Source organism: Oncorhynchus mykiss, chromosome 13 (assembly GCF_057628025.1).
Source record: "Oncorhynchus mykiss isolate SJ-2025 chromosome 13, ASM5762802v1, whole genome shotgun sequence".
Lineage (NCBI taxonomy): Eukaryota > Metazoa > Chordata > Actinopteri > Salmoniformes > Salmonidae > Oncorhynchus > Oncorhynchus mykiss.
In genome coordinates, this window is record NC_143034.1 from 24,233,236 (window position 1) to 24,258,984 (window position 25,749).

The 25,749-nt window shown below is 43.9% G+C and overlaps 1 protein-coding gene across 1 annotated transcript in view; it reads left to right on the plus strand.

Moving 5' to 3' along the window:
* The window catches only part of LOC110485764 (solute carrier family 2, facilitated glucose transporter member 9), a 33,002-nt gene extending 20,301 nt beyond the window's left edge, over window positions 1–12,701 (plus strand). Inside the window, exons 8-12 of the mRNA XM_021556922.3 lie at window positions 5,387–5,497; window positions 6,537–6,638; window positions 6,953–7,013; window positions 8,646–8,773; window positions 9,141–12,701. Of these exons, the coding sequence (XP_021412597.2) occupies window positions 5,387–5,497; window positions 6,537–6,638; window positions 6,953–7,013; window positions 8,646–8,773; window positions 9,141–9,392 (654 nt within the window). The 3' untranslated portion in view covers window positions 9,393–12,701. The remainder of the gene's footprint in view (window positions 1–5,386; window positions 5,498–6,536; window positions 6,639–6,952; window positions 7,014–8,645; window positions 8,774–9,140) is intronic.
* Window positions 12,702–25,749: the final 13,048 nt, after the last annotated feature.

The following is a 25,749-nucleotide window of genomic DNA, read 5'->3' on the forward strand; positions in this document are numbered from 1 at the left end:
CTCATTAACGTACAATACACCCTACACACACACACACACTGGTCCTCATTACTGTACAATACACCCTGGACACACACTGGTCCTCATTACTGTACAATACACCCTAGACCCACACACACACACACTGGTCCTCATTACTGTACACTACACCCTAGACACACACACACACACTGGTCCTCATTACTGTACAATACACCCTAGACACACACACACACTGGTCCACATTACTGTACACTACACCCTAGACACATACACACACTGGTCCTCATTACTGTACAATACACCCTAGACACACACTGGTCCTCATTAGTGTACAATACACCCTAGACACATACACACACTGGTCCTCATTACTGTACAATACATCCTAGACACACACACACACACACACACTGGTCCTCATTACTGTACAATACACCCTAGACACACACACACACACACTGGTCCTCATTACTGTACAATACACCCTAGACACACACACACACACACTGGTCCACATTACTGTACAATACACCCTAGACACATACACACACTGGTCCTCATTACCGTACAATACACCCTAGACACATACACACACTGGTCCTCATTAACATACACTACACCCTAGACACATACACACACTGGTCCTCATTACCGTACAATACACCCTAAACACATACACACACTGGTCCTCATTACCGTACAATACACCCTAGACACATACACACACTGGTCCTCATTAACGTACAATACACCCTACACACACACACACACACTGGTCCTCATTACTGTACAATACACCCTGGACACACACTGGTCCTCATTACTGTACAATACATCCTAAACACACACACATACTGGTCCTCATTACTGTACAATACACCTTAGACACACACTGGTCCTCATTACTGTACAATACACCCTAGACACACACACACACTGGTCCTCATTACTGTACAATACACCCTAGACACACACACACACTGGTCCTCATTACTGTACAATACACCCTAGACACACACACACACACACTGGTCCTCATTACTGTACACTACACCCTAGACACACACACACTGGTCCTCATTACCGTACAATACACCCTAGACACATACACACACTGGTCCTCATTAACGTACAATACACCCTACACACACACACACACACTGGTCCTCATTACTGTACAATACACCCTGGACACACACTGGTCCTCATTACTGTACAATACACCCTAGACCCACACACACACACACTGGTCCTCATTACTGTACACTACACCCTAGACACACACACACACACTGGTCCTCATTACTGTACAATACACCCTAGACACACACACACACTGGTCCACATTACTGTACACTACACCCTAGACACATACACACACTGGTCCTCATTACTGTACAATACACCCTAGACACACACTGGTCCTCATTAGTGTACAATACACCCTAGACACATACACACACTGGTCCTCATTACTGTACAATACATCCTAGACACACACACACACACACACACACACTGGTCCTCATTACTGTACAATACACCCTAGACACACACACACACACACTGGTCCTCATTACTGTACAATACACCCTAGACACACACACACACACACTGGTCCACATTACTGTACAATACACCCTAGACACATACACACACTGGTCCTCATTACCGTACAATACACCCTAGACACATACACACACTGGTCCTCATTAACATACACTACACCCTAGACACATACACACACTGGTCCTCATTACCGTACAATACACCCTAGACACATACACACACTGGTCCTCATTACCGTACAATACACCCTAGACACATACACACACTGGTCCTCATTAACGTACAATACACCCTACACACACACACACACACTGGTCCTCATTACTGTACAATACACCCTGGACACACACTGGTCCTCATTACTGTACAATACATCCTAAACACACACACATACTGGTCCTCATTACTGTACAATACACCTTAGACACACACTGGTCCTCATTACTGTACAATACACCCTAGACACACACACACACTGGTCCTCATTACTGTACAATACACCCTAGACACACACACACACTGGTCCTCATTACTGTACAATACACCCTAGACACACACACACACACACTGGTCCTCATTACTGTACACTACACCCTAGACACATACACACTGGTCCTCATGACCGTACAATACACCCTAGACACATACACACACTGGTCCTCATTACCGTACAATACACCCTAGACACATACACACACTGGTCCTCATTAACGTACAATACACCCTAGATACACACACACACACTGGTCCTCATTACTGTACAATACACCCTAGACACACACTGGTCCTCATTACTGTACAATACACCCTAGACACACACTGGTCCTCATTACTGTACAATACACCCTAGACACACACTGGTCCTCATTACTGTACAATACATCCTAGACACATACACACACTGGTCCTCATTACTGTACAATACATCCTAGACACACACACACACACACACACACTGGTCCTCATTACTGTACAATACACCCTAGACACACACACACACACACTGGTCCTCATTACTGTACAATACACCCTAGACACACACACACACACACTGGTCCACATTACTGTACAATACACCCTAGACACATACACACACTGGTCCTCATTACCGTACAATACACCCTAGACACATACACACACTGGTCCTCATTAACATACACTACACCCTAGACACATACACACACTGGTCCTCATTACCGTACAATACACCCTAGACACATACACACACTGGTCCTCATTACCGTACAATACACCCTAGACACATACACACACTGGTCCTCATTAACGTACAATACACCCTACACACACACACACACACTGGTCCTCATTACTGTACAATACACCCTGGACACACACTGGTCCTCATTACTGTACAATACATCCTAAACACACACACATACTGGTCCTCATTACTGTACAATACACCTTAGACACACACTGGTCCTCATTACTGTACAATACACCCTAGACACACACACACACTGGTCCTCATTACTGTACAATACACCCTAGACACACACACACACTGGTCCTCATTACTGTACAATACACCCTAGACACACACACACACACACTGGTCCTCATTACTGTACACTACACCCTAGACACATACACACTGGTCCTCATGACCGTACAATACACCCTAGACACATACACACACTGGTCCTCATTACCGTACAATACACCCTAGACACATACACACACTGGTCCTCATTAACGTACAATACACCCTAGATACACACACACACACTGGTCCTCATTACTGTACAATACACCCTAGACACACACTGGTCCTCATTACTGTACAATACACCCTAGACACACACTGGTCCTCATTACTGTACAATACACCCTAGACACACACTGGTCCTCATTACTGTACAATACATCCTAGACACACACACACACTGGTCCTCATTACTGTACAATACACCCTAGACACACACACACACACACACACTGGTCCTCATTAGTGTACAATACACCCTAGACACACACACACACACTGGTCCTCATTACTGTACAATACACCCTAGACCCACACACACACATACACTGGTCCTCATTACTGTACACTACACCCTAGACACACACACACACACTGGTCCTCATTACCGTACAATACACCCTAGACACACACACACACACACACTGGTCCACATTACTGTACACTACACCCTAGACACATACACACACTGGTCCTCATTACTGTACAATACACCCTAGACACACACTGGTCCTCATTAGTGTACAATACACCCTAGACACATACACACACTGGTCCTCATTACTGTACAATACATCCTAGACACACACACACACACACACTGGTCCTCATTACTGTATAATACACCTTAGACACACACTGGTCCTCATTACTGTACAATACACCCTAGACACACACACACTGGTCCACATTACTGTACAATACACCCTAGACACACACATACACACACTGGTCCTCATTACTGTACAAGACACCCTAGACACACACACACTGGTCCTCATTACTGTACACTACACCCTAGACACATACACACACTGGTCCTCATTACCGTACAATACACCCTAGACACATACACACACTGGTCCTCATTACCGTACAATACACCCTAGACACATACACACACTGGTCCTCATTAACGTACAATACACCCTAGACACACACACACACTGGTCCTCATTACTGTACAATACACCCTAGACACATACACACACTGGTCCTCATTACTGTACAATGCATCCTAGACACACACACACACTGGTCCTCATTACTGTACAATACACCTTAGACACACTGGTCCTCATTACTGTACAATACACCCTAGACACACACACTGGTCCTCATTACTGTACAATACACCCTAGACACATACACACACTGGTCCTCATTACCGTACAATACACCCTAGACACATACACACACTGGTCCTCATTACCGTACAATACACCCTAGACACACATCCTTATTTCATAGTCCAAATGGATTCCCCCATACACACACTGGTCCTAGTGACATGGGCCCTTAGCCCTTCAGCGGCATGTGGATAAGCACTCGTGTACATGGTCTCATGCTGGTCCCCATTTCACAGCACGGCCACGCTATACTGCTTTCTACTGTCGCAGCTGTTCCAGACACAGAGCACAACAGCTCTAATGTTATATCAAAGAACCCCAATGTCCACCTTTTAGGTCTTTGCAACCCATTTCCTGCTTGGCAATTCTAGAAGTCCAATCAGAATTCTACACGGGGACGGGCAAATACCAGTGTGTGGATGTGAAATATTTCCATGAGTGGGTGGAAAAATCCATGTATGTGTATGGATGGTTACTGAAACCTACAGTATGTGTGCATTTCATCCACTTTTCCTGATCTTGTCCGTATTAGAGGATGTGTGTTGTTGTACTGAAGTATGACGAATGAGATAATGACAGTCATTCATTTCACTGGGAGTACTATCAGCCAACGTTGACATGTTGGACCACAGCATTGATTAAATATATCTGATTTGACAGATTGGATTTAGGATGGTCATGACAGCATTTATGATGAATCAGCCATGAAGAATAAGAGCTTAAGAATGACCATTAGCTGAACGTTGCATATTTGTTTAGCCAGGTTAAACAGACGGTCATGTTTAATATGTACACTCAGTTACTAATGTTGCTGTCCATGATGATCATGTAAGCGCTGTACAGCCCAGAACACTGAACAATGGAGTATTCAAAGAACAATGCAACAAAGATGTAGCCCTACAGTATGTGTATTCAACAATGTACATGTTCACTACTCACAGTTCAGCTACTGATCTTACAACTCTCTCTCTCTCTTCAGATCTGGTTCTATACCAACACCATCTTTGAGAACGCAGGTATCCCAGTCCCTCAGATCCAGTACACCACGGTTGGAACCGGAGCCATCGAGGTTATCGCTGGATGCGTAGGGGTAAGCAAGCTGTCATTGGATTACTGTGTGAGCACAACAGCTGAGCATGCTAGCTTAGCCTGGTTCACCAGACTGAAAGCTGCTCTCATAGGTGAGTGAAGCATTCAGACTGGTTTAACCAGGCTAACATTAGCTAGCCTACTCTAGTCTCAGGTGTTGTTATTATTGTCTGGTAGCTGGTGGTAATACTCACTTCAACACTCCTTTTGGACAAGCCTGTACTTTAGCTATAAGGCTATTCCTCAGGAACTGTTCAGCATATATCCACTGAGATACTATAGTCAAACCACAGCTTTATTATATACAGTATATTATGTATACAGTACGGCTCTGGTTCAGACCGTGTCTGTCCCAAATGACACTGTCACACCCTGACCTTAGTATTCTTTGTTTTCCTTGTTATTTTGGTTAGGTCAGGGTGTGACATGGGTGATGTATGCGTTTTTGTCTTGTCTAGGGTTTTTTGTATGTTTATGGGGCTGTTTCCCTTCTAGGTATATTGTATGTCTATGGTTGCCTAGATTGGTTCTCATTTAGAGGCAGCTGTCTATCGTTGTTTCTGATTGGGAACCATATTTAGGCAGCCATATTCTGTGGGTACTTTGTGGGTGATTGTTTCCGTGTCTGTGTTTGTTTCACCACATGGTACTGTTTTTTTTTTTCACGTTTCGTTTATTGTTTTGTACTGTTTCGGATTATTCATTAAAATCTACTATGGACACTTACCACGCTGCATTCAGACGAAGAGGAGGAAATCAGCTGTGACAGGCACACTATATTCCCTATATATCCCCCTTTGGGCCCTGGTCAAAAGTAGTGCACTACAAAGGAAATAGGGTGTCATTTGGGATGCATACATCCCATGGCTACAGTTTCTAAAGAGACATATAGGTCAGTGGACATACTGGGTGCTGAGCTATTCCAAGAAACACAGTCTCTGGGTAGCAGTTTGCCATTTTTTCCCATGCAGAAGCATAACATTGACATGTTAAGTCGTCAGCCAATAGAAATAATGTGTTCTCCTTTGTCCCGCCTCCAGTGCTTCACCATTGAACGGCTGGGCAGAAGACCTCTGATGATTGGTGGATTCACCTTCATGGGAATTTGCTGTGCAGGGATCACGCTCTCCCTCATGTTCCAGGTACGTTCATCTACCCATGAATCTTCCCCTATAGACACAGGCCTAGGATCAGTTCACCAGACCTGGAATTCTGCATTTTCTGTGAAAAGAGAGAATCTGATTTCAGGTCAGTTTATAGAAGAACAATGCAATCTTCATTACTATTAGTCTGAATCGTGCTGACTCTCTTTGTTGATAGTTACTGTCTCTGTGTCTGACTGTCTCTTTAATGAGTACAATCAGTAACCAGTCAGTCTATTATTATTTGTAATGTGATGACTGTCCTATGGTCTCTGATAATGACTGTCCTATGCTTCCATTCAATGCCCATTAAGTCCCACTACATCAGTGTTGCCTGTGTGGTGGGGATCATCGCTGGCTTCTGTATAGGACCAGGTAAGACATCTACCCTGGTGGTCTGCTTGTTTGTTTATCTCTGTCTCTGTTTCTCTCCTTCAAAACACGGTTCTATACTCAGGATGTATATCTCGCTCAATAGAAGAGTGGGTACTTCCTCTTTCAGCACAAGGGGTTATAATGCTACTCAAAGAAGTACATTTAAGTTATTTAGCAGATTCTGTTATCCAGAGAAACTATGGTTAAGTGTCCTGCTCAAGGGCACATCAACAGATTTTTCACCAAGTTGGCTCAGGGATTCGAACCAGCAACATTTCAGTTATTGACCCAGTACTCTTAACCTCCAGGAAACCTATAGCACTTTGAACGTTCCACTTTATCCAACAGACACAGCCTGTTATTTTCTAACTAGGAAACACTGCTCTCTGGTGGTGGAATATAGAAGTGCTCTTGGAAAGGCAGCCAACATAAATAGCTACTCTATTGTATTGTATTTCATTAATCCACTAAATGAGGAAATCATAACTGCCACGGTAACAGGAACATCCATTCTTACACCCATTTGTTTGGGGCTCGTCGGCTGAACGCAACAGTTTATTAGAATGTTGATGGTGGCTATAAGCCTGATGAATTAGACCAACACCAGTTTACATAATGTAATCCGTCAAGCAGGCAAAATCCATACATCAAGCTCAGATGAGGATTTTCTGTTTGCCGCAATTAGATTTTCAATGGCTCATTGTTCATAATGAATATTTTGGTGTGTGTGTGTGTGATGAATATGCCTCCTTGAGACAAAAACTTGCATAAACAATGTGAAGGAGCTCACTGTACTGCAGATGTAGACAAATTGCAGAGCCCTACTTATTGACTATATTATCAAGCCTTCTCCCCATGTCATTATCATGCTCAAATAATGAGGACTTAACTTGACAGGTTCATCATTAGGCTTTTACTAATGTATCATTCCTCATTCATAAAATCTCTCATTTCTAACCATGATGAATTAGATATTATGGAGCAATGAAACCGTCTATAGATTCTACATATTATAGAGTTAACATATTGTGATACAGACGTAGGACCTTAATTTGATCACTCCTTTGTTGCTGAGAATTTTCAGATGAGCTTGGTAAGTTCACTGAAAACCCACACTAACACATGGTTATGTTATCAATATTGTATTTTTCATGTAGCCTTTTTGGCCAGCTAATAGCCTAACCACCAATCAGGCAATATAATGGACTAAATGTTAAAATCCTGTTGCTGCAGGATTATTTGGCTGTGACAATACGGATCAAATTAAGATCATACATCTGTCTTACACCGAGGGAATATAATGGTGGTTTCAACCCCCAATGTACTATCCTTACTCTAAAGTCTTGCTGTTATCAGTATCAGCGGTTTGGTAGTCTGCCCAACTTCACGTGACTATAACTAGTAGTCTATGATGTGATTCTATCACGGCTTGAAAATTATTTTTTTTTTTGTAGACTATGGCTGTGTTCACACATTCTGATATTCGTTCCACTAATTGTTCTTTTGGCCAATCACATCAGATCTTTTCACATCAGATCTTTTTCAGAGTTGATCTGATTGGTCAAAAGACCTGTTAGTGGAAATAATTATCCAAGTTGGGTTGGCCGTCTGTGTGTCTCTGTCCCTATGTAGCTGGAGTGCCCTTCCTGATTACAGCAGAGCTGTTTAAACAGTCCCATCGTCCGGCTGCCTACACCGTGGCTGGATGCCTCAACTGGCTGTCCAACTTCACCATCGGCTTTGTCTTCCCCTTCCTACAGGTCAGAACTACTGGCCTATAATTACCCTTGTACTTACGTTTTTTCCTGCTGCATGTTGGCATTTTAGTCGTGCCTTTTTCACGACAGCTCTCGATCCAGCTCCCTATTCCCTCAAACTCCACTCGAACTCATCTGTAGTAGTAAAGAAGTAGTATAGTAGTAGTAGTAGTATACTAGTAGTATAGTGGTAGTATAGCAGCAGTATATTGGTAGTATAGTAGAAGTATAGCAGTAGTATATTAGCAAATGTTTGAATTAAATAAGTGTCATCGTCTGAAGATCCAATTCGCATTGTGTTCTGTTACTGTTCCCTCTAATAATCAAGTCAATTCATTCAACAAACAACTCTTTCTCCACCCCCCCCCAGATGTCGGCAGGGGCCTACTGCTACCTGGTGTTCTTTGGCGTGTGCACGGCAGTGGCGGCCTACGTCTTCTTCATCGTCCCCGAGACCAAGAACAAGACATTTGTGGAGATCAGCCAGATGTTCGCGGCCAGGAACGGCATGCTGGAGGAGGAGAGCAGCGAACTGGCCGTCGCTAACAACCCCCAACTGGCCAAGACGAACGGCTATGGTGCCGTCGTCCTGGAGTACGACGTGATAGAGAAGAAGAAGTAGAGGGGAGAGAGAGAGAGTGATAGACGTCAGTAGTCTAAAAGTATCTCTTCATCTGTACTGATCTGAAAACACCCCACTGGGCACAGACGTCAGTTAAACGTCTATTTTTGATTTCCATTTGGTTGAATCGTCAACTAACGTGAAGTCAATGTGAAATTAACATAAAATGTCACCATGACACTGGCTTTAGGTTAAAAGTCAGATAAACATTTTAAAAAGCCAAAATTCCCTTTTTGCAAATCCAATTTGTTTCCCACATTGATTCAACGTCATCACACTGAATGTGTTTGTTGAAATGATGTGGAAACAACGTTGATTCAACCGGTTTTTGCCCAGTGGGACAGAATAGGTGAAAGTAATGAGGTGGAATTGGTGGACTTTGCTTTTCCCTGCCCAGTTAGTACAGACAAAGAAAAAAAATCATCTGTTTCGGTTCATTGTTCAGTATTTCTTCTGAATCTGTGTTCATGGTTTACAGACACCTGTGTCAGTCTACAAAACCCCTAATGTCAGAGCTCTAGGATAGTGTGTGAGATGTGTGGTGGTGTTTTAAAATGTTGTCAATGGTTTCTTAAGTTTAATTATGTCCATATCTATGTAAATGGAAAGATTTCTGTCAGAAATGTTATCTCCATACTGTTCCAAAATGTAACATTTATTGTCACCAGTTGTACAGTAACCTACATTGACTCTATGTGCTGTTTGGAAGTCAGCACATCTACAACCATTAGGTTTCACTCTCCTCTCAGTTATACGTGCCTCTCTCTCCGTGAATCACGCTGAATGTCTTTTCTCAATCTGGCTGAAAACCTTTTCCTACAATGTGCAGTATAGAGAGAATGTATTTATTTATTGACACAGCAACAGTATGATGATATGAATGCAGTATCTGACTTGACCGTTTTCCTGATCACTGATTTTGACAGAAAATGAGGGCAGTCCACATCACGGTATACTTTTAGAAACACTATCAGGTGTTATAATGCCTTAACAATGTATTCATAGCACATTATAAGGTGCTATGATCCTTTATAAGGCTTCATAAGAAGGTGCTCCAAGTGTTACCGTGTCTTTGATCATGTTTACCTTGCTTAGCTGAAGAGAACCAATAACTTGAGTTTGCTTGTTTGTTTTTTTCTTCTCTCTTTTGCGTAAGTGTCAATGTGTCTACTGTAGTAGTCATTCCATATTCCGAGGCAGGATAAGTTATATATCGTACATGTTAAACAGATATGCACAAGAAAGTGTGTAGGAGGATAAACATTAGGAACACCTTCCTAATATTGAGTTGCACCCTATTTGCCATCAAAACAGCCTCAATTCGTGGGGGCATGGACTCTACAAGGTATTGAAAGCGTTCCACATGGATGCTGGCCCATGTTGATCTAATGCTTCCCACAGTTGTGTCAAGTTGTCTGGATGTCCTTTGGGTGGTGGACCATTGTTGATACGCACAGGAAACTGTTGAGTGTTAAAAGAAACAGCAGCGTTGCAGTTCTTGACACACTCAAACCGGTGCGTCTGGCACCTACTACCATACTCACCTGGCACCTACTACCACCTACTACTATTCACCAGGTCAGTCTATGGCATGGAAAGAGCAGGTGTCCTTCATGTTTTGTACACTCAGTGTATATCGTACGTTATATTGGACCTAGAATAATAGTGAAGACATCAAAACTGTGAAATCACACATATGGAATCATGTAGTAACCAAAAAAAAAACGTTAAACACCCTTTGCCTTGATGACAGCTTTGCACACTCTTGGCATTCTCTCAACCAGCTTCATGAGGTAGTCACCTGGAATGCATTTAATTTAACAGGTGTCCCTTTGTGGAATATAGGTGTGTTCAAACTTTTGACTGGTACTGTATATATTTATACAGTGCCTTGCGAAAGTATTCAACCCCTTGGCATTTTTCCTATTTTATTGCATTACAACCTGTAATTTAAATGGATTTTTATTTGGGTTTCATGGAATTGACATACACAAAATAGTCAAAATTGGTGAAGTGAAATGAAAAAAATTACTTGTTTAAAAAAAAAAACACAACGGAAAAGTGATGTGTGCATATGTATTCACCCCCTTTGCTATGAAGCCCCTAAATAAGATCTGGTGCAACCAATGAACTTCAGAAGTCACATAATTACTGAAATAAAGTTCACCTGAAACTTTGAACATCCCACAGAGCACCATTAAATCCATTATTAAAAAATGGAAAGAATATGGCACCACAACAAACCTGCCAAAAGAGGGCCGCCCACAAAAACTCACAGACCAGGCAAAGAGAGCATTGATCAGAGAGGCAATAAAGAGACCAAAGACAAGGATATGGAAGAAGGTACTCTGGTCAGATGAGACAAAAATTTTGCTTTTTGGCTGTCTATGAAAACACTATGTCTGGCGCAAGCCCAACATCTCTCATCACCCCGAGAACCTCATCCCTACAGTGAAGCATGGTGGTGGCAGCGTCATGCTGTGGGGATGTTTTTAATCAGCAGGGACTGGGAAACTGGTCAGAATTGAAGGAATGATGGATGGTGCTAAATACAGGGAACTTCTTGAGGGAAACCTGTTTCAGTCTTCCAGAGATTTGAGAGTGGGACAGAGGTTCTCCTTCCAGCAGGACAACGACCCTAAGCATACTGCTAAAACAAAACTCGTTTGGTTTAAGGGGACACATTTACATGTCTTGGAATGGCCTAGTTAAAGCCCAGACCTCAATCCAATTGAGAATCTGTGGTATGACTTAAAGATTGCTGTACACCAGCGGAACCCATCCAACTTGAAGGAGCTGGAGCAGTTTTTCCTTGAAGAATGGGCAAAAATCCCAGTGGTTAGATGTGCCAAACTTACAGAGACATACTCCTAGAGACTTGCAGCTGTAATTGCAGCAAAATGTGTCTCTGCAAAGTATTGAGTTTGAGGGGGTGAATAGTTATGCACGCTCAAGTTATTGTTTCACCCAAAAATATATTTTGCATCTTCAAAGTGGTAGGCATGTTGTGTAAATCAAATCATACAACTACCCCCCACAAAATCTATTTTAATTCCAAGTTGTAAGGTAACAAAATAGGAAAATGCCAAGGGGGTGAATACTATCCCAAGCCACTGTACATACGCTCTGAGTATCAAAGTAACAGTATAGATTTGTTTAGACTCATTGTATTCACATTTGGAATATTTTAATGTGTCTTTAACTATTGCTGCAACATCTATTGTATATCGTAGAGGGTTGAGTAAAAAGTCCTTTGTCGTTTTGTATCGAAATGTATGTAAATGATATGAATAAATATGTTTGAACATGTTTCCTGTCTTTGGTTATGGCGCACCGTGATGTTATCATATTTGTCAGCCCTGACAAGTCACAATATACATCATATTTTACGTTTGGGTCGTCAATCAGGGAAGATCAGACACAACCTTCATCATGACTAGGGCAGTGTCCCAAACGCCACCCTATTCCCTAGGTAGCGCACTACTTTTGAACAGGGCCCGCTCCACTGCTCTGGACTACATATTGAATAGTTGGTTTCTCTGTTAAACTTCCATCAACTGCACTTCTAGTCTGGTAGGCTCCAACCATTTGAGGTGTTGTGTGCACAAATTCTTAGCTGTTACCCCCCAAAAAGTGTCGGGAGAACGCTTTGTTGTTGTTTAAGTCCCAGATTGCCCCTTTAAATCATATCTTTAGGTAAGGTGAACTTTTACCTCCTGTAAACATCTTCAGAGAACTGCCTCAAACGATACATTCAGCCACGCACAGGCCTGTTTTCCACAACCATTTTCAAGGAAAGGTCTGGTGACAGTTCACCGTGAGGTATTGTCACGCAGCCTGGTGCAATGGAGCGTTATGGTAGATCAGATGATGGGAAATGAAATGGTGCTGCTCCCTGTCTCTCTAACCCCTAGGCTGCTGCTTCCATCTGCACACACAGCCCCTGCAGACGGGCCGGGGAACCCCCGACTGGGGCCACAATGGTGACGTGCTGTCAAGCGACTGACTGAGACTCTCAACAGAGAAAAATAGAGAAGTAGTTGACGAAATGCCACGTCTGCTTTGTTTGGGATTTGAAAGTAAAACTCAATGTCATGGTTTTCAGAATGTGTCGTTTTGAACTGGAGGTGGTCCTAAGGTCAGAGGTGAGAGCAAGGTCATTGGTGATGTGTGTTAAAATATAGAGTGATGGTAGTTTTGTTGCTGGCTGGAGGTAAAGTAATTGATTGTGTTTACACAACGTTATTGTCATTTAAACGGCCTTTTGTCATGGAGAGCAAAGTGTTTACTGTAAAAGAATGATGCACACGCACACACACACACACCGTCCAGTCCATACCACAGCTGAATTAATGCTTGCTTCTAGAACACTGCGTCTAATTCCTAGCCCTGCCTTCCTCGCTCTCCTCAGCCTCGTCCCTATTGGCTGTTACTGGCCACCAGCCCAGCCCACCTGCCCCCACCACACTCCCCGGCGCTCCCCTTAATGTGACTGGTCCGTGGAATGATGGATCACCCCTTGTCACTTCCCCCTTCTCGACCAATCAAGCACCAGCCTGTGGAAATTGATTGTTCTAATTTGCTCTCATTATTATGATGATATTAAGCACAATATACAGACACAGCTCACTGTCAGATCTGTCCAGGGCTGTCATTAGTTACAGAGGCTGCTGGGAAGGCGTCTCGGAGGGGCTTTTTTCAGAGAGCGGTGGTGGAGAGTGAGTGGAGGGAAACAGGGTGGATTTGAAGGAAAGTGTTCTTAATAAGATTTGCTATGCACACACACACACACACACACACACACACACACACACACACACACACACACACACACACACACACACACACACACACACACACACACACACACACACACACACACACACACACACACACACACAAACACACACACACACACACACACACAGGAGATCAGACACACAGGCCAGCACTCACGCAGACATGCACTAGTATGCGAACACACACACACGCACACCCCTTTCAGAGGTGATGTAGCATCTAATTATGTTCAGTTCAGTGCTTCTCCGAAGAGAGAAGAGGATATGATTAAGTCCAATCATGTCAAGAACAAGGTGTTCACACACTGCCACATCTGAGGGAAATGGGAAGTGGCCTAGTATCCGAATGCAGAATCAGTTTGCATGTCTGTACACTTGCACTTAGGTAAATAGCAGCCTACAGTATGTCTCTCTAAGTGGGATATGTTGTCTGTCTCTAAACAGACTGTCCTTCATCCCAACAGGACAGAGTGATGTAGCTACAGAGCTAACACATCATTATCCTATCCACCCCTCCTGCTCACTCCATTCTGACCAGTTGATTGGACATTTGGTCACTTTGCTTCCTCTCAAACCTTGCAATGTACATTAGACATATAGCTAGTTGTCTATGACATATTAGACTCTCACGCACTTCTACAGATGCACCACTGAGGGCATCCTGTCAGGCTGTATCACCGCCTGGTATGGAAACTGCACCGTCTGCAACCGCGGGGCTCCCCAGAGGGTGGTGTGGTCAGCCCAACGCATCACCGGGGCACAATGCCTGCCCTCCAGGACATCTACAGCCATCGGTGTCACAAGAAAGCTAAGAAGATCATCTAGGACCTCAGCCATCCGAGCCACGGCCTGTTCTCCACGTTACCATCTAGAAGGTGGAGACAGTACAGGTGCATTACAGCTGGGACCGACACACTGAAAAACAGCTTCTATCTCAAGGCCATCAGACTGTTAATGTCACCACTAGCCTTAGTCACTGTTCTACCCGGCACCACCTGGCACTCTAACCCTGCATCTTAGAGACTGCTGCCCTATGTACAGTGCCTTCGGGAAAGTATTCAGACCCCTTGACTTTTTCCACATTTTGTTACGTTACAGCCTTATTCTAAAATTGATTAAATAAATAAAAATCCTCCGCAATCTACACACACCCCATAGTGAAAAAGCGAAAAAACAGGTTTTTAGTTTTTTGCCAATGTATAAAAATTATAAAACAGAAATACCTTATTTACGTAAGTATTCAGACCCTTTGAGCTCAGGTGGATCCTGTTCCGTTGCGCATCCTTGAAATGTTTCTACAACTTGATTGGAGTCCACCTGCGGTAAATTCGAATTGATTGGACATGATTTGGAAAGGCACGCACCTGTCTATAGGATTGTGTCGAGGCACAGATCTGGGGAAGGGTACCAAAACATATCTGCAGCATTGAAGGTTCCCAAGAACACAGTGGCCACATCATTCTTATATGGAAGAAGTCTGGAACCACCAAGACTCTTCCTAGAGCTGGCCGTCCAGCCAAACTGAGCAATCAGAGCCTTGGTCAGGGAGGTGACCAAGAACCCGATGGTCACTCTGACAGAGCTCTAGAGTTCCTCTGTGGAGATGGGAGAACCTTCCAGAAAGACAACCATCTCTGCATCACTCCACCAATCCGGCCTTTATGGTAGAGTGGCCAGACAGAAGCCACTCCTCAGTAAAAAGCACATGACAGCCTGCTTGGAATTTGCCAAAAGGCACCTAAAGACTCAGACCACAAGAAACAATATTATCTAGTCTGATGAACCCAAGATTGAGCTCTTTGGCCTGAATGCCAAGCGTCAACCTGGCACCATCCCTACGGTGAAGCATGATGGTGGCAGCATCATGCTGTGAGGATGCTTTTCAGCGGCAGGGACTGAGAGACTATTCAGTGCGGGAAAGATGAACGGAGCAAAGTACAGAGAGATCCTTGATGAAAACCTGCTCCAGAGCTCACAGGACTTCAGACTGGGGCGAAGGTTCACCTTCCAACAGGACAACAACCCTAAGTACACAGTCAAGAAAACACAGGATTGGCTTCGGAACAAGTCTCTGAATGTCCTTCGTGGCCCAGCCAGAGCCTGAACTTGAACCTGATCTAACATCTCTGGAGAGACCTGAAAATAGCTGTGTAGCAACTCTCCCCATCCAACCTGACAGAGCTTGAGAGGGTCTGCAGAGAAGAATGGGAGAAACTCCCCAAATACAGGTGTGCCAAGCTTGTAGTGTCATACCCAAGAAGACTCGAGACCGTAATCGCTGTCAAAGGTGCTTCAATAAAGTACTGAGTAAAGGGTCTGAAAACTTGATGTTTCAGTTTTTATTTTGTATGAATTAGAAAAAATTGACAAAGTCCTGTTTTTGCCTTGTCATTATAGGGTATTATGTGCAGATTGATGAGGGGAAAAAAGATTGGATCAATTTTAGAATATATCTGTAACCTAACAAAATGTGGAAAGGTCAAGGGGTCTGAATACTTTCCGAAGGCGTGGTACATAGAGTAATTGAAGACTGGTCACTTGAATAATGTTTACATCATGTTTTACTCACTTTATATGTATATACTTTATTCTAGTCATGGCTCTAGCCTATATAACTACTGATGTAGCCATCTCTTCTGATCATACACTGTCCATTCAGTCTATACACACCACTGTATACATTATCTCTACACGTTATATATTTATATTCTCTGATATTGCTCATTCTGATATTTCTTCATTTATTAATTGTTCTGGATTGTGTGTGTGTTTTGTTTATGTATTGCCAGGTACTACTGAACTGTTGGAGCGAGAAACACAAGCCTTTCGCTTCACCCGCCATGACATCGGCAAATCTGTGAACGCAACCAATAAACATTTGGTTTGATTCGATTACCCATATATTATGCGTATATCCACCAATTTTCACAGCAGGCCTATGGCGGAATTAACGTGCAGACGTCATGCATTTTGCTTCTACAACTGTTCTCATCATTAACACAGGGGTTGTTCCCACGATGAGCTGGTCAACCTGCTGTTACAACCCAACAATCAGCTTAATAATAGTCCCTGTGCTACAGAGTCATCATGCAGCATGGCATCAATGAGACTCATTCTCCAAAAGACCGCTGGAGAAACCCTGCATGAAAATGTACTGATCCTGCTATTGCTGCTAGTACATTACACCCTCCTGTTGTATCATCCTGCTCTTGTGTGTGTGTTTTCATCTCTATTCCTGTGCTCGTTCTCCGCTCCTATCCCCAGCCACGCTATTACCAACCAGACAGACCCACCAGATTGGCTAGCTGCCAGACCAACACACAGTGTCTAACAAATCGCTTATCTGCTCTATAACTGGATTACAAGAGCGCAGTGCTCCCATTGGTGAGATTAGGCGGCGCCGGGCAACGGGCCGAGCACGGAGCGTTTTGATTCGTCACCTCCCTAACGACCCGGGGAAGCCAGCTGTTTGATTGGATGAAAGCGGGATTGGGGCTTGATGCTTATTGGTCCATGACAATGTAATAAGGAAGTCTGCCAAGAGTAGTAGGCTTTTAACTGTCTTTTCTGGTATGCATGTGATTAATGATGCTACCTATTCAAACATGCACACACACACGCACGCACGCACGCGCGCACACACGCACGCACGCACGCACGCGCGCACACACACACACACACACACACTGGACTCATGGAAGCTGAACTATCCAACTGAAGAGAGATTTGGACAGAGGTTTGTGCTAATAAAGCTTGGGTTAAAGGGTAGTTACAAACCAGCCATTGTTGCTGGTGCAGAGGTAGTGTTGGAGTGTTTGTTTAGGTAGCCTCACTTAGCATTTGTTTAGATTTGACTGTTGTAAAGGAGGTACATTGTTGTTTGGGGTAGATAAAACTGTGCTGGAGCCCTCAACTTGGTTAGAACTGTATAACGAGACATAGTTCAGGGTATTGCAAGTCACACGATTTGGAGAGTTCCTGTTTTAGTGTTAATAGTATCCATGGTATGGCTTTTAATTTCCCTCCATGATAGTTGTCCTGGTGGCCCGACTTCAGCTAATCTGAGCAGCTGCATCACAGTTGTATGCGGCACTAGTATTTCAGAAGTGTGTGTGTCTATGCTTTTGAGCGTGCACTCAAGCACCTATAATCTGACCTTCCTCACACTGACCTCCAACCTCTTGACTCCTCTAGACCATTAGAGGGTCCAGCCCTTACGGTCCTTTATCTTAACCAGTCCTACCTCTGGCCAGACCACTGGCTAGTGTGGTGTGACCAGGGGGACCATGCAGGGCCAAGCTGCTGGAAAGCTGGCTGGCAGCTGCTGATGTCCCGTGGAGGAGCACTCTTTCCATCATGGCGCTGACACCTTTACTGTCCCCTGGCTCTGTTCAGGAGGAGGAACAGGAGGACCCCCACCACTATCCACACAGGGGCAAACAGAGTTAGGGTTGGTGCACGTGCACCCATTCACATCCGCTCCCTCTTTTTCACCCCTTTTTGTCCTACTCTCTCTCTCACACACACACACACACACACACACACACACACACACACACACACACACACACACACACACACACACACACACACACACACACACCCTCCCCACCTAACAACCCCCCCCCCCTCCCAAACCCACACACACTTTCATTATAGACCAGCACTTTGTAATGTACTCTGCCCTAACCCTGCAGGTGATCTGACCCTCACTGTCCCGTCTCTGAAGGGAGAAGGACAATCCAGTCAGACCAGATGGCACTAGTGTCTGAATAGCCACTGCAACAGAGTGGGTTAATGTGTAGCTTTAACCATTGTCTTCCCAGCACACAGTGGGAGGGGCAGTAGATGTAGAGGTAGCAGTGTGGGTGTGTTTGTTTAGCAGATGAAGTCAGTGTGTAGCCTTCGAGTAGTTCATAAAAACAAGTTGAAAAACCCACCGGATTACTCAATGTCTCATTTGGGCGAGAAAAGAAAGCGGACAAAGTGCACGTGAGGGGCTTGGGCCCCAATCTGTGTTCTGGGGATGTGGAGGTGAGGCAACCACTCTGAACATAAACTACTGGGCTTGGATTTATCACTAAACTAATCAACCTATCAAGTTATATGATTTTATTGAGTATATATGTTGAAATATATATTGAAATATATTGACATTTATAGAGGTAGCTATAGCCACACATTAGCTGAGGATGAAACAAATAAACATTTTGAAACAGCAACATACATCCAAACTATTATCGTTCTCAATCCCCGCTTTGAAATGAAAGAGAGAAATCATCAAAGACCTGTCCTTTTCTATCCCAGTCAACACTCACATTATTCACACTGACTCACAACAAGGCACTTCAACACCATTCACACTGACTCACAGCAAGACACTTCAACACCATTCACACTGACTCACAACAAGGCACTTCAACACCATTCACACTGACTCACAACAAGACACTTCAACACCAGTCACACTGACTCACAACAAGACACTTCAACACCATTCACACTGACTCACAACAAGGCACTTCAACACCATTCACACTGACCCACAACAAGGCACTTCAACACCATTCACACTGACTCACAACAAGGCACTTCAACACCATTCACACTGACTCACAACAAGGCACTTCAACACCATTCACACTGACTCACAACAAGGCACTTCAACACCATTCACACTGACTCACAACAAGACACTTCAACACCATTCACACTGACCCACAACAAGACACTTCAACACCAGTCACACTGACTCACAACAAGACACTTCAACACCATTCACACTGACTCACAACAAGACACTTCAACACCAGTCACACTGACTCACAACAAGACACTTCAACACCATTCACACTGACTCACAACAAGACACTTCAACACCATTCACACTGACTCACAACAAGACACTTCAACACCATTCACACTGACTCACAACAAGACACTTCAACACCATTCACACTGACTCACAACAAGACACTTCAACACCATTCACACTGACTCACAACAAGACACTTCAACACCATTCACACTGACTCACAACAAGGCACTTCAACAACAAACACCGACAATGGCCAAACACTCTCTTTATTTCTCCCCCCCACCGCCCCTTCCCCCCTTCCCCCCTTTCCCACACACCCTCCATCCCGTTCATCCTCGCTATCACTTTCCCAAAGAGAAGAGGGTCATTTTCTATGCAAATGGGGGCTTGCCGTCATTGTGCGCGCCTCGTTACTCTGAGCTGTGCGGCCCGGCTCCTTTGACAAACCCCTGTCTGATGGATGGGCCCCTGACAGCTCCAATGTGTGCCAAGCCTTTTCACAGATTGACATCATCATTAAGGAGGGAGACCGAGACCGACCAAGAGAGAGAGAGAGAGAGAGAGAGAGAGAGAGAGAGAGTGAGAGGCCTGAATCGCTGCAGATTTATACCCTTTAAAAAAAGAATAAACGCCTCCTTTTCACTCCTCCCCTCCACTGATCTCTCTCTTTGACTCTCTCTTTCGGTCTCGTTGTCTCTGTCGTTCGCTCTCTCTCTCTCTTTATCTCTTACTCTCCCTCTTTGTCTCAGTGTGTCTCTCTCTCCCTCTCCCTCTCTCTCCTGCTCTTTCTCTCCCTCTCTCTTCCATCCATAGAACAGCTGAGCTTTCCCTTCTTCTCTTCTGTGCCCGCACCGAGGCAGACTGACAGCCAGCCAAATAGGCACACAGGGCCCTCACCCATTGACTGCCCGTGTCCGGCTCGTATCCGTCGTGACAGGCTGAAGTTAATTGGTATGGGCTTTAAGCAAATTTCTAGCAGCAGCCCCAGTCGCCGCGCTGGGTGCCGGGTGATGGGTGAGCTGCTGTCATATGGCGCCTATTGACTCACTGTGGGATTGAGGGGAGGAAGCAGATGATCTCCCAGAATGCACACTGTCACCCCTCACAGGGGGAAAGCGCTGTCTCGTCATCCCTCCGTCTGCAGTTTCGGATAGAAAAGAGCAGACTCCATCCTCCCAAGACCAAGGAACTACTGCTACTACTCCATCCCTCCATCTCTCCATCCCCTCCTCCTATTCTCTTACGAGATGGGTGGCGTATTGGATTCACTATTTGGTCATGTAGCAATTTTCAAACAGTTGTTTATTCATATTAATCTATTGAGTTGTACCAAAGGCTGGCTTTTCCTGTTACTATCTGCTAAGTCCATTTTGAGTTCATTTGAAAATAGAAAAATCGTTATCTAATGCTATTGCCTCGGCTTGGCCTGGAGGAAGAGAAAGAGAATAAAACAGAATGGAGAGATGCTGCTAGGATAGAACAAATTAAATAACGGAGAGAGTGAGAAAGAGAGAGGCAGAGTCAGAGAGAGAGAGTGAGAGAGGGAGAGGGGGAAAGAGAGAGAAAGAGTGAGAGAGAGAGGCAGAGAGAGAGAGAGAGAGAGAGAGAGAGAGGGAAAGAGAGAGAGTGAGAGAGAGAGAGGCAGAGTCAGAGAGAGAGGGAGAGAGAGGGAGAGGGGGAAAGAGAGAGGAAGAGTGAGAGAGAGAGACAGAGAGAGAGAGAGAGGGAAAGAGAGAGAGTGAGAGAGAGAGGTGGAGAGAGAGAGAGGGAAAGAGAGAGAGAGAGGGGTGGAGAGAGAGAGGTGGAGAGAGAGAGGGAAAGAGAGAGAGAGAGGGGTGGAGAGAGAGATGTGGAGAGCACAGCAGACAGCTGCAGATGAGCAAATAAACCATTCAATATTTATGACCGAAATTAAAACTAGATAAAGATGTCACATATTAAACTACTCTCCCCTCTCCTCCTCCTTCTTCCATCCCCTCCTCCTAGGCCCCTGGCCCCTAGCTCTCTCTAGTCACACAACTCCTCAGTGAGGGGAAGAGAGAGAAAGAGAGAGAGAGAGCATTATTCCTTCCTTCGCCCCAATGTCTTCTTCATAGACAGTAATGAATTCAATAGCAGTGACCCGGAAAATGGAGTTTAGAGGGAGAAAAAAAAGCAATCTTGTGTTTGTGGCGGAGCATTATCCCTTTACCTCCCTTCCACTCCTTGCTCCTCCCTCCTCCCTCCTCCCTCGTTCTTTTGCAGATCGTACAGCAGGAGGTGTGTGTATGTGTGTGTGTGTGTGTGTGTGTGTGTGTGTGTGTGTGTGTGTGTGTGTGTGTGTGTGTGTGTGTGTGTGCATTCGCGAGCATGTGCGTGTGAGGACTGAGGTCTCAATCAAGGCAGAATGGGCGGCAGGGTTACAGGCAGGCCCATTGTAGCGTTAATTAAACACTTCAGGTTTAACACCCCGTCCTGTCATTAACCCAAACACTGCCTCATCACTCATCTATCTCATCCCTCCGTGCCTCCATCCCGCCATCCCTCCCTCCACCACTGCTGAACTGCTGCTGCCACAGTCACACTTCAGCTGGGTAGCTGGCGGGAGAGAGAGAAAATCAGAGGCACAAAAAGAAAGAAAGGGAGAGAACAGGAGAGAGAGAGAGAGAGAGAGAGAGAGAGAGAGAGAGAGAGAGAGAAAGAGAGAGAGAGAGAGAGAGAGAGAGAGAGAGAGAAAGGGAGAGATAGAGAGAGAGAGAGAGAGAGAGAGAGAGAATGGGAGAGAGAAACTAGAGAGGGAGCTAGAGACAGAGAGCTAGAGAGAGAGAGAGATAGAAAGAAAGAGAGAGAGAGAGAGAACAGGTTTTTCAGCATCAGTTCTTGGGCGAATTGTAGCATTAAATGATGAGCATTCTAATGAAACTCTATTGTAACCTAATGGAACATTGTTGGCTGTACTCTTCTCTTACTATTTATGCCAAGTGTGTACTACTGAGAAATGTAATTGGTTATAAGCTTTGTAATAGGGGTCAGTCTCTGGCCTGGGAGAAATAGATACCCTGGTTGTGCAATGGAGCCTCACACCACTAGATAGCAGTAGCCTGCACACAATAGAAGCCCCAGAGTCCAGTCAACCTGCTCTGTTTTCTACAGTGTCTGCAATACAATGAGGACAGTCAACTGACTGATGAGAAGGTAGACTAGTCTGAACACGTTTTGTAATTGAACCGAACTTCTAAAGACACCATTATGTGAAATACTTTTTTTTTTTTTAAATCAATACTTTACCAAGTTTGAAGTCTATTTTCCATGTGTAGTGAACACGTTGGACGTCTTACTCACCTCTGCATTTTAACGGAAATGTTTGAAAACAGAAGATGTTTGGGGGAATGACCTGTTTTTAGAGGTGTTTTGTATGGATGGGGAAGAGGGACAAACGGAACCGCAGTGTGTTCTGTAAAATGTTTTTGTACTTGGCCTGTTGTGTCTGTGTTGTACTACAGGTGTTCTCTGATGCACTACAATTAGCCGTTAGTGATTAGCCTAATGAGTGAATCTCCACATTACATCGGAAACATGTTCTAAACTAACTACCCAAAATGGCAGATTCTTGTGTTTGGTAGATGTGTATGGACGTATCTGTGTTGTAGCAGGTTCTCATACAAACACATACTATCTATTAGCCCAATAGCTAACCTGCGAACTCTCTATCTACAACTAAAGTCGGAAGTTGACATACACTTAGGTTGGAGTCATTAAAACTTGATTTTCAACCACTCCACAAATTTCTTGTTAACAAACTATAGTTTTGGCAAGTCAGATAGGACATCTACTTTGTGCATGACACAAGTAATCTTTCCAACAATTGTTTACAGACAGATTATTTCACTTATAATTCACTGTATCACAATTCCAGTGGGTCAGAAGTTTACATTCACTAAGTTGCCTGTGCCTTTAAACAGCTTGGAAAATTCCAGAAAATTATGTCATGGCTTTAGAAGCTTCTGATAGGCTAATTGACATCATTTGAGTCAATTGGAGGTCTACCTGTGGATGTATTTGAAGGCCTACCTTCAAACTCAGTGCCTCTTTGCTTGACATCATAGGAAAATCAAAAGAAATCAGCCAAGACCTCAGAAAACAATTGTTGTCCTCCACAAGTCTAGTTCATTCTTGGGAGCAATATCCAAACGCCTGAAGGTACCACGTTCATCTGTACAAACAATAGTACGCAAGTATAAACACCATGGGACCACGCAGCCGTGATACCGCTCAGAAAGGAGACGCGTTCTGTTTCCTAGAGATTAACGTACTTTGGTGTGAAAAGTGCAAATCAACCCCAGAACAACAACAAAGGACCTTGTGAAGATGCTGGAGGAAACGGGTACAAAAGTATCTATATCCACAGTAAAACGAGTTCTATATCGACATAACCTGAAAGGCCGCTCAGCAAGGAAGAAGCCACTGCTCCAAAACCGCCATAAAAAATTCAGACTACGGTTTGCAACTGCACATGGGGACAAAGATCGTACTTTTTGGAGAAACGTCCTCTGGTCTGATGAAACAAAAATAGAACTGTTTGGCAATAATGACCATCGTTATGTTTGGAGGAAAAAGGGGGAGGCTTGCAAGCTGAAGGTGGTGGTGCTTTGCGGCAGGAGGGACTGGTGCACTTCACAAAATAGATGTCATCATGAGGGAGGGAAATGATGTGGATATATTGAAGCAACAACAACAACAAAGTCAAAGTATTGTAGTGGCTATCACAAAGCCCTGACCTCAATCCTATAGAGAATGTGTGGGCAGAACTGAAAAAGCGTGTGTGAGCAAGGAGGATACAAACCTGACTCAGTTACACCAGCTCTCTCAGGAGGAATGGGACAAAAGGTTGTGGAAGGCTACCCAAAACGTTTGACTGAAGTTAAAGAATTTAAAGGCAATGCTACCAAATACTAATTGAGTGTATGTAAACTTCTGACCCACTGGGAATGTGATTAAATAAATAAAACCTGAAATAAATCATTCTCTCTAGTATTATTCTGACATTTCACATTCTTCAAATAAAGTGGTGATCCTAACTGACCTAAGACTTGTAAAAAAAAAACTTGAAAAAAAAAAAAAACTAAAACTTGTTCTCAACTTGCCTACCTGGTTAAATAAAGGTGAAAAAAAATAAAAATAAAAGACAGGGAATAATTTTTACTAGGATTAAATGTCAGGAATTGTGAAAAACTGAGTTTAAATGTATTTGGCTAAGGTGTATGTAAACTTTCTATCTATCTATCTATCTATCTATCATCTATCTATCCATCTATCATCTATCTATCTCTCTCTCTACTTGGACTGTACCGTCAAGTGTTGTAAAGCAGGTTTTCATAGATCACTGTCTTTAACACGTTAGTTCCATTAGCCATTAACTCATTAACTCGTTGTTGGGGGGAAAAACACCCATTTTTAAAGGTGTTTTGTATGGACAGTGACCAATAAAAAGCAGCAGTGAAATAAGTGTTGATATACTTTACATGGACTGTAGCATCTAGTGTTGTGTTGTAGACCAGATTTTTTTTTTAGACACCGTCTTTAACGCGGTAGCTCCATTAGCCATTAGCAACATTAGCCCGTTAGCGCTCAGGCTGTTGGAACAGCTTGATGGTGTGATGCTAATGCTTCAGGGTTCCAACCCAAACTACAGCGCTGGCGAGGTGCCATCTTACATCTTTAGGAGTGCTAAAACAACTTCTCCCCAATCTTTCTCTCTCTT